The sequence below is a fragment of the Quercus suber genome, unplaced genomic scaffold (genome assembly GCF_002906115.3).
Source record: "Quercus suber isolate HL8 unplaced genomic scaffold, Cork oak 2.0 scaffold_161, whole genome shotgun sequence".
NCBI lineage: Eukaryota > Viridiplantae > Streptophyta > Magnoliopsida > Fagales > Fagaceae > Quercus > Quercus suber.
Genome location: NW_027069622.1, coordinates 1136017 through 1150706, shown reverse-complemented (window position 1 = coordinate 1150706; position 14690 = coordinate 1136017). Strand labels below are relative to the sequence as shown.

General features: G+C 34.0%; 1 protein-coding gene and 1 long non-coding RNA gene across 3 annotated transcripts; one reads left to right on the top strand and one right to left on the bottom strand.

Annotated features, from left to right (window-relative positions):
* Nucleotides 1-5212: 5212 nt before the first annotated feature.
* On the bottom strand, nt 5213-7941 carry LOC136069310 (uncharacterized). 2 transcript variants are annotated; one of them, XR_010630519.1, is made up of 3 exons: nt 7477-7941; nt 7287-7342; nt 5213-5565 (listed from the first exon to the last, which is right to left on the bottom strand). It is a non-coding gene; the product is annotated as an uncharacterized LOC136069310 (long non-coding RNA). The 2 variants fall into 2 exon arrangements; XR_010630518.1 differs by lacking the exon at nt 7477-7941 and having other exon boundaries at nt 7287-7468.
* A 1134-nt stretch (nt 7942-9075) lies between these two features.
* LOC111983098 (uncharacterized) lies at nt 9076-11235 on the top strand. Its single transcript, XM_065777658.1, has 3 exons — nt 9076-10477; nt 10568-10635; nt 10789-11235. Exons 1-3 carry the CDS (start codon nt 9076-9078, stop codon nt 11233-11235), a joined length of 1917 nt encoding a protein of 638 aa, XP_065633730.1.
* The last annotated feature ends 3455 nt before the right edge of the window (nt 11236-14690 follow it).

Genomic DNA, 14690 nt, shown 5'->3' with positions numbered 1-14690 from the left:
ATGAAAAAATAAATATCTTGTGTCATTTTATCAATCTGTCTACCTCTAAATGACATTTTTTTCCCTTTAATTTTAGGATGATTATGTCCTTTGCCAAATTAATAAATTTAAAAAACAAAGAGGTTTGCAAGAGACAATTTACACCAGGTAGAGGACATTACTACATCTGAGAATCTGGAGCTTCCATTATTGATTTCAGAAGAGACGAACACTCCTTAGACAAAGGCCACTATTGAGACACCACATTTGGATTTCAGTGATATTGATTGGGTTGAAGTTATAAGCATGGTTAGTGCATCAATTGATTTGTCACCATTGAATATGGAGCAAGATGAAGATCTTGAAGCTTGGTGTAATTTGTTATTTGCATAGGAGTTTACTTTGATTTTAAGCTTGGTACAAATGGTTAAGATGTTATTCTTATAGTTACTAACACTACAAGAAAAAAAGACATGTTACAACAAGTAATATTGCAACAAAAAAAATAATTGGGGTAATATATATATACTATTGCATCTGTGGGTTGTCTTTTGTTGTAATAGTAACTTAAATTTATTACATCAATTAAGATTGTTGCAAGAATTACCTTGTTACATCTAAATGTGTTGTTGTAATAACTAAACCTTATTTTATTTTGTAATATGTTGTTGCAATAAGTAATCACTTATTTCACATCAAAATATATTGTTGTAATAGGTGAAAAAAGACTTTTTACATGTGTTTGATCATAAACTCAACATGTTTTGTATTTATTTGTGTTTTTGGACATATTAATTTGATGGATTACTTTGACTTTTGCATTTTTTTAATTTGTTATTGTAGTTCCTCAATATAATGTTTATATTGTCTTCTAATGTGTATATTGCAAGACAGGGTAATAGACAAATTAATAACCAAAAAAAAAAACTCAATCTATTGCAATAAGGTTGTTTGTAATAAACTATGACATTTTTCATATATTACAACAAAACATTTGAAGCAGTAAACTATTACCACAAAATTATTTGTTGTAATAAAGAAATTATTGCATCAACATGTTTGTTGCAATATGTAGAATTTATTGTAATAAGATCTTTGTATTGTATAAACCTATTGCCTCGAAGTTTATTACAACGGCTCGCAACAACTTTTTTGACATTACAATAACACCTTATTGCAATGACTTTGTATTTATTGCAACGATTTTCCCGTTGTAACAGACCTTTTTTTTCTTGTAGTGTAACCACTAGGCACTTGAACATACATTTTTAAAGAAACAAAAACTCAATTTTAATGCACAATGATGCCCTCCATTCTCATTGATTATTTCTTCCTATAATATTTTGTTTTATCACATGTGTCTTAACTTCTATATAAACCCTACCTCATTCTCATTCTCCAAGCACCTACCTCATTCTCCACATAATCAAAAATGAAAATGAATGTGCTCCTTCCTAGCAACTATGGTGGTCAGAGCTACTTCCCAACAACCAAACCCCACCCTTCTCCCAGGTCTCCCTTATGACTATTATTCTGTGGTCCTACATTAGCCAAAGTCTGTCTGCAACACTGGCAGATATCAATAGTAGTCTCCCTTATGACTACTATTGCCACAAAAGTATTTGTTGTAATAAAGAAGTTATTGCATCAACCTGTTTGTTGCAATATGTAGAATTTATTGCAACGAGATCTTTGCGTTGTGTAAACCTATTGCCTCAAAGTTTATTATAACGGCTCGCAAAAACTTTTAAACGTTGCAATAACACCTTATTGCAACAACTTTGTAGTTATTGCAACGATTTTTCCCATTGTAACATGCCTTTTTTCTTGTAGTGTATAATCACTAGGCACTTGAACATACATTTTGAAAGAAATAAAAACTCGATTTCAGTGCACAACGATGCCCTCCATTCTCATTGATTATTTCTTCCTGTAATATTTGTTTTGTCACCTATGTCTTAACTTCTATATAAACCCCTGCCTCATTCTCACTCTCCAAGCACCTACCTCATTCTCCACATAATCAAAAATGAAAATGAATGTGCTTAGTCCTTTTAAGTTGGATTTTTTTTTTTTTTCATTTAATTGCCTATTTATATATGATTATTCTACATGAATGACATTTGATATTGTATCTCTCAATGTAGCCTAAGCCTGTGGAGTGTGCCACTCTGATCTCCATCTTATGAAATGTGATTTTTTTTTTTTAAATTTTTTTTTTGGTTACATATTAGTCCTTGTGTTGTGGGGCATGAGATAACTGGTGAAGTTGTCAAACATGGGCCATTCACAGACAGAAAAATAGTAAAAAGGTATAGTTCTATAAATAGAGTAAAAGTCCTTCTAATTGTTTATAATGTGATTGGTTTAGGGAAATGGAGGGGCAAAATTGGAAGAAGGAGAGGGCGAGCGAAGGGTGGTTTAGGGATTTGAGGATTTCGGAGGCTTCGGTTGGGGTGAGAGGGAGTGGAGGTAGTTGGAGAGGTCGAGGAACGGTGATGATGATGATGTGGAGGGATGTGATTAGTTGTGGTTGTTGAGGAGGATTTGTGTGGCCTTACATATGACATGGTGGTGGGGAATTGGGTAGCCGCGGGTATCTGTGGGATATGGTATGGGGATGATAGGAGAGGGGTTACTTCGGCGAAGAGTGAGCAGCCGGTTGGGGAGGTGGAGGTTACTTTGGCTATGTATTTTGTAGCGTAGTGGCGGTGCATGGAGGTCACTTCAGTGGTTGACAAGTGGTGGAGTTGGTGGGGTTTCATGGTGGCGTGGGGTTTTTTGCTCGGGAGTTGTTTTTTTTGAAGTTAAGGCTTGAAAAGGGATAGACTTGAAGTTGAAGACTTTAAAGGGTTAGGTGTGATGAAACGACACCGTTTGTATGATGGGCTCATGTTGTTGGAGCTTTCATCATGCTTTGCGTTAATTGTTTTTTCTATTCCAAGGTAATATCACTTTAAGATACTACATTTTCCCTTCTCCAATTCTTTACCTCCCTTGTAGTGGTAATAATTACACTGAAATTCTCTGTGTAATTATACTATACTACTGTGCTATACTATACTATACAATTTCAATTAGCTTTTACCTTTATCTACAATATTTTCAGCAAAAAGTTTTCAATAAGCTATTCCCAAACAGACCCAAAGTATAGAGGCGTTGGCATGATCAATCTTTCTAGGGTCTTTAGATGGACTAATGTGGGATGTTATGGGGCTTAAATGTGTAAATTTCTCATCCTTTTGTATTGATGAACTAGAAATTTATGATCGCCATTATAAGAAGGTCGTCATTCACCTAGAGAAGACATTACGCATTTATTATGATCATTGATGACAAAACGTAACTGACGGACCAACGGTCACAGAATGAGCTGTGGCCTCAAGACAGAGATTCTGTAACGCACTAGCCGTTGAACATAAATGCAGCACATCATTGCCCATTAATAAGGTATACAACTATAAAAGAGAAGCTAACAGAAACCCAAGGTATGCCCAATTACACACCAACACTCTATGAAATCACTCTGAACTCATTTTCTCTCTAGAATCTTTCTCCCTTACTAACTTAAGTGTTGGGAAATTTAGACCTCGGTTGATAAAATTAACAAGTTTTAAACCTAAGTTGTTAATTAGATTTATTATGAATAAAACTTGTTAAAATAAACAAACATCAATATCATGTCAAAATCATGCAGCAAAAAAATAAATAAGATAAGATATGATGACCTAGAAAAACCAATGAAACAAACTAGTTTCACAGTAGAAAACCTAGGGGGAAACCTTCCCGAAAAGTAATCCATTATAGTAAAGAGAAGTTTTAGATCTAATACAAAACTTTTGTCCCTAGACTCTACAATTCCCGTAAATGAACTCACAGCAGAAACCTTTTACTGCTTCAGAACCTCTGAACTCTTCAATATATGAACGCCACCATTTTTGATGCACGAATCCCAGTACGTGACTAACCAAAAATGCACGGCTCCCAGTATGCGACTAACACACCAAATTAAAGAAAATTATTGGCTGCAAAGTTCTTCACTTCATCAACAATGAAGATCAAGAAACACTTGGTTACAAAACCCTAAGGCGCAAAGATGTAGTAGCATCTTTCAGAGAGAATAAGACATCAGTCACCTTTTGCATATGTTCTCCTTGTATTCTTTTATGTGACGGCCTCTAAAATAAGTCTTATATAGGTCTAGGGTTATGAGAAAAGAAACCTTACACTTACATGTTAGCATGGGCCGAAAATCAGATCTGGAAATCTAAATTTCGTAAGGCTCAATAATTCTCGATTGATTGAGGAGGTATTGAGAGGACAAAATTTTTCTCTATTGATCCACCAATTGTTAAGAGATGTTGAGATTGCGATAAGAAGCGGCTGAAGATCTCGATAAATAGCATAGCTGTCGAGAGGTGTCGAGCAGCTATCGAGCTTTAATGACAGACACTTTCTTGCCTTGAAACTTGGACAGATTTGCATGGTTTCAACACTTGATCTTGAAACACAGTTTCTTGAAGTATTAAACTCATCCTAAACCTACCCAAATACAAGTAAAGTGCGGTTTGTCAAAAGATTAGCTAACTACATAAAATATTAACATATGTTCCTAACATAATCCACATATGTCCTAATATTAAGCATCAGAGGCGGTTTGGCTGATGCCACACCGGCGTGTTTCTCTTCCCTTTGGTTCATTTTGTAGGATTTTCACCTACAGAGACGACCTCATTCATAGCATCGTCCATCTGCTACGACGAGAAGCTCAGTTGTTGATTTTTCGCATCATCATGTATTATACAAGGTATGGTACGGATGTGATTGGATTGAGTCTTTAGATGGACTACTTCTTTTACGCTAGTGTTAGAAAGAGAGAGAACCGAATGTTTCTACTGAGATACCATTGGTGAGGTGTTCCTATTCTAGACTCTTATAGAATATACTATTACCAAGCTATCCCTACCATCTGTCACTACCATACATTATGAGTTTTTTTATTTCAAAAGAGTGTCAAGTCACACAACCAATGCTCTATTAATCAATATTATCATGGACAATTCTATTGCAATAGATTGGACAATTCTATTGCAATAGAATGCTTCCTAATATATATATATATATATATATAGTGGAAGCATTTATTATTCCCATTTGAAGACTTTTGTTATACTTTCTAAACCTTAGTATATAGAACTTTGTTTAATTAATTTAGTTACTTCACAATTTTAAATTGAAGGGGAAAAAAAAAGTATATGGTTACTAAATTTTGAACTGACTAGTCAAACGTTAATTAAGGTACTGATAAGCAATTAAAGATACAATTATCAACCCAGAAAAAAGAAAGTAAAGTATACAACTTCAGTTGTTCACCTTGAACCAACAACTCCAATTCCAATCACAGCAACAGAGTCCCCAGGGCGCACCTCAGCTGCGTGGGCCATAGCACCATAAGCAGTAAAAATTGCACATCCTAGAATTGCAGACTCTGTGTATGGCAATAAGTTGGGCAAAATAGACAAGGCATGTGCTGGCACAACACAGTATTCAGCAAGGCCTCCCATACAATACATTAATATTGGTTTCCTACACAGTAGACAATTTATTTTAGATTATGCATTTTATGAGCATTACACAGACAATTTAACAATAAAATTCAAGGTAGATAGATCTATTAGAAGAATACTTTGACTGGTATGAAAAACTGAAACATCATAGAGAAAAGAAAAAGGAAAGAAAATGAATGTAAATAACTATCTGACATGCATAGCCAGAAAACATTCAACTTTAGAAAAGAAATTCCTTCTGTGAATAATAATTATCTATTCTAACCAGGCAAAACTAGATACCTGCTTTTTTGACCTCACATAATTTAGTCATATTGCACTTGGCCCTTAAAGCTTGTAACCAATATGTTGAAACAATACTTTCTTTTTGTAGAAATGATTTGAAAAAACAGAACTAAGACTTAAAGGAAGATGATGGACAAGATATTTTGAGAAGGGATGCAAAAAAAGCACAAGTGAACAAATTACGAAATATAACATATCCATAAACAGAGCATTTCTTTCCATAGAACATGATCATACCATTGAAAGAACTTAACAAAGACACATAGAAAAAGGAAGGGAAAGATATTTTAATAAAGGTTGCAAAAGAGTGCAACAAATGAAAAATAGGAACTAAAGCGCACACACAACTTGCAATGAAGATGGACATAAGTTCCAAGGATAATTGAAATGATGTAGCAATATCTTTTTACTCCCCTAAGATATTGAATTGAAATATCACTGGATTCTCCTTTGCACGAGGGAATGATGGCCAGAATTCTAACGTTGACATCCAGTTCTTGGACAAACTAATGATTGATTATCATCTTAACACCAAAAAAATTTTAACTAAGAGGAAATAGAGATATGTGGAGTAAACCACACTAATTTCAAAATTATAGTAATAGTTCCCGCTTCCAAAAGTACAAAACATTGCAGAAGCTTACCCAAACTTTCTTTAGCTAACCAAATTCCCCTAGAGTTCTATGTACTATCTACATATAGAAAGAAGCCAAATGTTGCACTGTTGAAGATTCAAGCCAACAGATCAATTATGTATGTGCATATATACACACTATGAGAGAAAGATTCTCTAGTAATCCCAAATGAAAGACTGAATCTTACCCTAGAAAAGTATATATGATTTTGATAAAGAGTCACCATAGTTAAACAAAACAAATCACATTAATGTTCCTATAAAACTGAACATGGGGTTCACTTCTTTATGATATCTAGAAATTGAACAGTACATTTATAAAGCTGATATGTAGTAAACATTGCATATATCTCAGACAAAAAATTAAGAATCACACATACCAAAGAAGCATTAGCAACTTCAAATTAGAATATTATTCTCCATAAGTAGTAAAAGTAAGACATTGAAATCATAATTACTACTATCGTGGAGGAACAGCCTAATTTCACCAAAATAGTGGCTTGGGGGGGCCGTGGCCCCTGCAAAAAAAAAGATTTTCCCATTAGACTAGGAAGAAAAAATAACTCGGCCCCCCCAACATCACACAGCCGGCCCCCCCTACCCATTTCTCTCCCATTTTCCCAGCCTTCAATCAAAAATTAAGAACACCTCAAATTAAAAATATATATATATATATATATATATCTCTGTTCTACTTTCAAGCAAAAAAAAAAAAAAAAAAAAGGGTAACAGAGCCCACAGCGAGCCCAAGCTCACTCACGGCAAGCCCACAGATTCTCAACCGAAAAAAAAAAAAAAAATACAGAAAATCAGAAACGAACCTATCACGTCGCGTCGTCGCTGGCAGAGAGTTGAAACCCATCACATCGCTGGTAGTCTGGCAAAGGCAGAGAAATCAAACCCCAATACTAAAGCACATCAACTCCAGCAAACCACACACAAACTCCAACAAACACAAACTCCAGCAAACCAAAATACAGAGTGTTTATCAAAAAAAAAAAAAAAAACCACCAATACATAAACCAAAACCAAACCCGGAACCCCAGCAAACCAAACCCAGTAACCCACGGTCACGTCGCCGTCGCCGTCGTCGTCAACGCGGCTCGCTCGTCGTCGTCGTCGTGCTCGCCTGGTCGCCCCTCGTTGCAGATCGTAGATCACCTCATCGCAGATCGCCCCTCCGCTCCGGCAGATCACCTCGCCTCATCGAGTCATCGGAGATCCCTCTGCTCCGGCAGATCGCCTCATCGAGTCTTCCAGTCGTCGTCGTTGGCAGTTGCTCCCTTGGCTCCGGCGGCCGGCCCTCAAGGTTTCTCTCTGACTCTCTCTCATCTCAGTCTCTCTCTGACTCTCTCTTTATCTCACTCTCACTAAACGAAAAAAATGAAATGAATTTTATGAAGGCTGAAGGTGAAGGAGGCCCTTTATTTTTTGCCTTTAATAGCTGATCCACATCTCGGTAAGTCCCTCTCTCTCTCTTTTGAACTGTGACTCTCTCATTGGCTGAATGGCTGGGTTTTGTTTTTTTCCATTTTTTATCTTGTGGCTTTTATCTTATCCGGTTGACTCTCTTTTCCCGTTTTTTTTTTTTTTTTTTTTTTTTTTTTTTTTTTTTTTTTTTTGTTAAGCTGTTTTTGTCTTTTTAAATGTGGCTTTATCTTTTTTTTTTTTTTTTTTTTTGGTCAGTGACTCAGTGTTGGTATTTGATGAATATTATTATTTTTGTTTATAAAGTAACCAAAACACCAACAAATAAAAGAAGATGTTTCAAAAGAATATGTACATAGATTGAAAAGAGAAAGGGATCAGGCACAAAGCCACCTTATTGCAAAATTTTAAATTGATTCTCTAAAAAAATATTAGTGCCCAAATGTCCTCTTAAAAAGAAAAATAAAGTACTTATTTATAACAAAATAAAACTATGAAATTTTTAACCCATAAAAATAAAAAATAGTATGGCTAGAATAATAGAATTTTCTTTTATTTTCTTATCCCATGAATATAAGTTTGATTAAGAGCGTGTAATTAATGTATAGAATTAATTTTATAAAAGACAAATTAATTAAATCATTCATAAAAGACAAATTAATTAAATCATTTTTGTTTTTTTAGGGGTTATTATTAATTAAAGTTGTATTAAAAATAGGCTGACTGTTTAAATTATAGTGAAAATTTTGTTTTTTCTTGAGTATGAATAATATTCATATAACTAAGTAAAATTTTCTAATTAAAATTTTATTTAAAAAAATCCCATAAAAATAAAAAATAGTATGGCTAGAATAATAGAATTTTCTTTTATTTTCTTATCCCATGAATATAAGTTTGATTAAGAGCGTGTAATTAATGTATAGAATTAATTTTATAAAAGACAAATTAATTAAATCATTCATAAAAGACAAATTAATTAAATCATTTTGTTTTTTTAGGGGTTATTATTAATTAAAGTTGTATTAAAAATAGGCTGACTGTTTAAATTATAGTGAAAATTTTGTTTTTTCTTGAGTATGAATAATATTCATATAACTAAGTAAAAATTTCTAATTAAAATTTTATTTTAAAAAATTCTTTTCAGGTTAATTTTTGAGTCATATTCTTAAAGCTAAAAGAATTATGAGCAAACGAAAAACAATTGATGCATTCTTTAAGAAAAAAGATGCTAGCAGTTTAGAAATTAGGACACCTGTGGCTGTAGAAACAAATCTTAATACTTCAATACCTGATGAACACCCCTCCAAATGTCCAAAACTTCAATTTGAAGAGATAGATCGTGATCCAGGATCACGTAAACAAATATGTGAATTTCCTATCAACCAACAAGATAAAATCCGACGAGCTTATCTCAAAGAAGGTCCATATCAACCTGAAAATATAGACTATCCATACAATGATGATACTCATCATCGTCGATTTCAACCTTCATGGTTTGATTCACATAGGGATTGGTTGGAATACTCACCTTCAATGGATGCGATATATTGTCTACCTTGCTACCTTTTTAGTAAGAAACCAATAGGTCGTCCTGGATCAGATGTATTCATTTCACGAGGTTTTAATAATTGGAAAAAGGTGAAAAATGGAATGAATTGTCCTTTAATTCGTCATGAAGGGAAAGAACCAAACTCCCCACATAAAATTGCTATGAAATGTTGCAAGGATTTAGAGAATCATTCACGACATATTGACAAGCTGATTGAGAAACAAACGTCAAAAGAATTAGAGAATAATCGGTTGCGGCTCAAAACCTCAGTAGAGTGTGCTCGATGGCTAGCATTTCAAGCTTGTGCTTTTAGAGGTCATGATGAAAGCCTTGATTCAAAAAATAGAGGTAATTTTATTGAATTGGTAAAATTCACATCAACTTTCAATGACAAAGTAGCTAGTGTTGTCTTAGAAAATGCACCAGGAAATGCCAAATATACATCACCCACAATTCAAAAGGAGATTTTGCATATTCTTGCTAGTAATGTGCGAAATGCTATTCGTGAAGAAATTGGAAATGCAAAATTTTGCATTCTTGTGGATGAAGCTCGGGATGAGTCGAAGAGAGAGCAAATGACCATCATTTTGAGGTTTGTTGATAAAGAAGGTTTCATTAAAGAGCGTTTCTTTCATGTTGTGCATGTTAGAGATACTACTGCATTGACTTTAAAAAATGAGATATGTGCTGTCCTTTCTCATTACAACCTCCACATTGAAAATATTCGAGGTCAAGGATATGATGGGGCTAGTAACATGCGTGGTGAATGGAATGGATTACAAGCTCTTTTTCTTAAAGAGTGCCCATATGCTTATTATGTACACTGTATGGCTCATAGGTTGCAATTAGCTTTAGTTACAGCATCTAGAGAAGTAAAAGATGTTCATCAGTTCTTTGATCATTTAGTGAATATTATCAATATTGTTGTTGGTTCTAGTAAGCGTAATGATGAATTGCAACATGCTCAAGCAGAACAAGTTGAAAATATGATTGCTTCTAATGAAATTGAGACTGGAAGAGGTGCAAACCAGATTGGTACTTTGCAATGAGCTGGAGATACTAGGTGGGGATCTCATTTTCAGTCTATTTGTAGTTTGATTAACATGTTTGATGCTACTTGCAAAGTTATCAACACTATCTCTGAGGAAGGGGCTAACTATAAACAACGCGGTGATGCCGAGGGAGCTTATCAGGTATTAACATCATTTGAATTTATTTTAATCTTGCATTTGATGAAAGAGATAATGGGAATTACTAATGTTCTTTGTTAAGCTTTGCAACAACGTTCTCAAGACCTTTTAAATGCCATGCATTTAGTTTCAACTACAAAATCACTTATTCAAAAGTTGAGAGATGATGGATGGGAGCCTTTACTTGCTAGTGTTATAGCATTTTGTGAGCAACATGAAATTGATATTCCTGATATGAATACTCGTTACACTAAAGGTCGAGGTAGATATCGTCGTCAAGATGAAGATGTAACAATGGAACATCATTTTAAAATTTGCATATTTACAGTTGCAATAGACTTTCAATTGCAAGAATTGAAAAGTAGATTTTGTGAGCTAACAACGGAACTTGTCATTCTTAGTTCAGCTTTAAATCCCAAGGATGCTTTTAGATTATTCAAAATTGTTCACATATGCAATTTAGTTAAGAAATATTATCCTCAAGATTTTACTGAACATGAACAAGAACTTTTGGAGTCTCAATTGCAACATTATGAGCTTGATGTGATAAAACATCCAGATTTTCAGAATAAGAGTACAATTTCCAGCTATGTAGGGGATTAAAAATTTCAGGAAAGTCTAATGTCTATTTTTTAATTATAGACTTATTCGTCTTGTGTTGACCCTTCCAGTTTCTACAGCAACTACAGAACGAGCTTTCTCAGCTATGAAGATGTTAAAAACAAGACTTCACAATAGAATGGAGGATGAGTTTTTGGCAGATAATATGATAGTTTATATAGAGAAGGAAATTGCAGGGAATTTCACTATGGAGATGATAATGGAAGAATTTTATTCCATGAAAAATCGTCGTCAGGCATGATTTGATCCGACCTGACTTGAATAATGTTGCGTGGTTTTTAATGGGAGATTTACTGAGGCTTAGTCCATGGAGCGGAGGCTTGGGCAGACAAAATTTTTTTGGCCCGTTTTGTAGCCCATTGTGAATTTTGTGCGCAGGATATAAAAGCCTTTTTTTTGGTGATTATGGTTTTGTCTTGTTGTTTTTGAGAAAGAAAAACACTGTAGCCGCACATTGTAATTTTTTTTATAATAGTGAAATCCCTGCAATACCGTGGATGTAGGCAAATTGCCGAACCACGTAAATACTGTCTTGTGCGTGTGATTGTTTTTCTTTTGGCATTTTGTTTTCTCTATTTTTTTGTTTCTCACAGGTTTTGAATTTCAGTTGAATTCCTAACATGTTCAAGTATATGATGATATATGAAAGTTGATAATTTTGTATCCAATAGACTTAAGAATTATATTTAGTACATTTATGTTACAACCCGGCGCCCCCCCCCCCCCCATATATTTATTCCTGGCTACGCCCCTATCTTCACCCTTCACCCAATTACCAAAAAAAAAAAAATTCAAATTTGTGTTACATAATTTTTCTTCGAAGATGAAGCTAATTATTCGGCATTTATCAAAGCAATCCTGGCAGCATTAAAGACAATAGTAAAGAATTGGACAAGCTAAAATGTAGCTTGTCCAGAATTTTGAGAAAGCCTCTTCACTGCAATTTCTTGTCCAATTGGTAATACACCCTATGAGAAAGCCAACTTGAAAATTAGAAATCCTATCATATACAAGGAAACATATAGACTCATTTGTAAATTAGTTATACTTATTTGTAAATGTATCTCATGCATATCCACAGGATTACAAGCTAGTATAGAGTTACAATTGATTCATGTTATGTCCATATCTATTTTAATTACTTTTACTTAGTAATCTTTTAATTAACACTAATAATAAGTTTTAGGCAAAACTACATTGTTAGTTTCTAAAGTTTACCTACTAAGCGAAATTGGTCCTTCAAATTTAAAGTGAGAGATATAGGTCCATCAAGTTTTAAAAACAAGCATTATTGATCATTTCATCAGCTTTGTTAGTTTTCTTGCCTATGTCTAATTGAATAATGAAATACCTTTTTTAATCACGTGGCAACTATTTTTATTAATAAAAAAAATAAATAAAAAAAGGCTAAACTACACTGTACCATTAGGGACCATATGAAATTTTGACACATCCTCCCTCCACATTCTCTTGCGCACTTATTTGACTCAATATCTACTCCAACACATTCTAGTCCATTAATACTCACACTTAAAAATAATAAAGGGTCTCTCTGATTTTCAATGTGAGAGCACACATTTTACTAACGCCTCATCTTCCATATTAACTCTCACATCTTTACATTTAATTTGCAAATTTTATTCATTTTAATTATTTAATATAAAAATGTTACAGCATTTTTAGCCAAATATTTGAAATATTTGATGAATATGGCAATACAAAGAGGAATCAAGATAGTAGTAAATTTTTGCTCAGAGAGTAGACCAATCATAAAATCAAATACCAAGACAAATTATATAAATATTAAAAACAAGAGAGATAGATGAAGAAAAACAAAAGGTCCCTCTTGGATTACTGAAAAATTTAATTTAAAGTCTTCATGACAAGATATTTTCTCCGATGTATGGATCTCTTGTTTGCAGACCTCCTTGTCTTGCCATCTTTGAAGATATGAAACTACTTTTTGCCAGAAGTTACACACACATGGGATAAAATGGAGAGGAGACATTTTTGGATTTTTTAAATTAAAAAATGTTAACACATTAGTAAAAAAATGCCTACTCCTTTTTTTTTTTTTTTTTTTTTTCTTTTTCTATTAAACACAGAAGCAATAAAAAATAAAAAAAAATAAAAAAAATAAAAACTAATGGAAGTTAACAGGGGCCAATTGTATATAGTTTTGAAACTTTAGAGACGGCTCAGTCAAAACTATAAGGACTAAAAGTGCTTAGTGGGTAAATTTCAAGAATGGAGTTTTACCAAAAAATAAAAAATTACATATCAGTAAACACACCACCCTTCTCATGCCAAGTCCTCTCCTTTGAACGGCACTGCCTCAAGTCCACCATACTCTCCAGCACCATTGTTGGCTCTTGCCAGTACTTCGTCTCCCTCCTCCTTGGCTCTCCACCCCAACCCCTTCTTCTCATCGCCTCCACTAGAAATAACCTTACTTGGACCTAATTTCCTAAACCACTGCACATTGAATCCAAAAAAAGAGCTAAAGGCCCACTCATTTCCTAGTCCTTCATATCTTGTTCTATAATATCTATTAATATTGCTATTTTTCAATACTAAATTCCACCATCAATTTGTAGCAAGACCTAGTTAGCAAAAATAATTTAGAGCAAGGCCCAACTCTTGGTTTTGTGGTTTTGTGAGCTTAAACTTGTTCTCTAACATACCCAATTCTTATTTTTGTGAAAAGGCAGAGATTGTTTCCAAAGATACCGACTTTAAGATTTATAGCTAGATCTATTTCGTTGTAACTGGGGCTACTGAAAATGGGTTTTGTAATTCAAGCTTAGATCTTGGGCAAATTTTATCTAATATTGATTTGAGATTGGAATCTGGGATACCCATTGGGAGAAATTGTTGAGTTTGTTTGATTGGACTTAGAGATAATCTAGATGAGGTTGTAGGAGGTGTTGGCAACAAGGAGGAAGGGTTGGAGACGGGAGATGAAGTGTTGGTCAGAACCAGAGGTGGCGTTGGAGACAATGGCTAACTTGAGGTAGTGGGAGTTGGAGGAGAGAATATGGAATGAGGAGGGTGGTGTGTTTGTTGACAAGTAATTTTTTAGTTCTAAAAGCAGATTCCACGTCATTGTTCTGTTAGGCACATAGGCAAGAAAGTAGACAGAAGTTAATGAAGGAATAAATAATGCTTATTTCTAAAATTTTAGGGACCAATAATGCCCACTTAAAACATCAAGAAGCAATTACACTCAACATGTAAATTTTAGGAACAAATAGTGTAATTTTGCCTAAATTGTAAGGGCAAAATAGATAAAATGTCAACCAAACTTAAGAAAAAAACGAATAGGTCATGTAACCACATTTATGTCTCATACAGTATTCCTAGAATTGACATGAATTTTTGATGCAAACATGGAACCAGGATGTGTTATGAGATCATCTTCCCTTTGCCTTATGCTA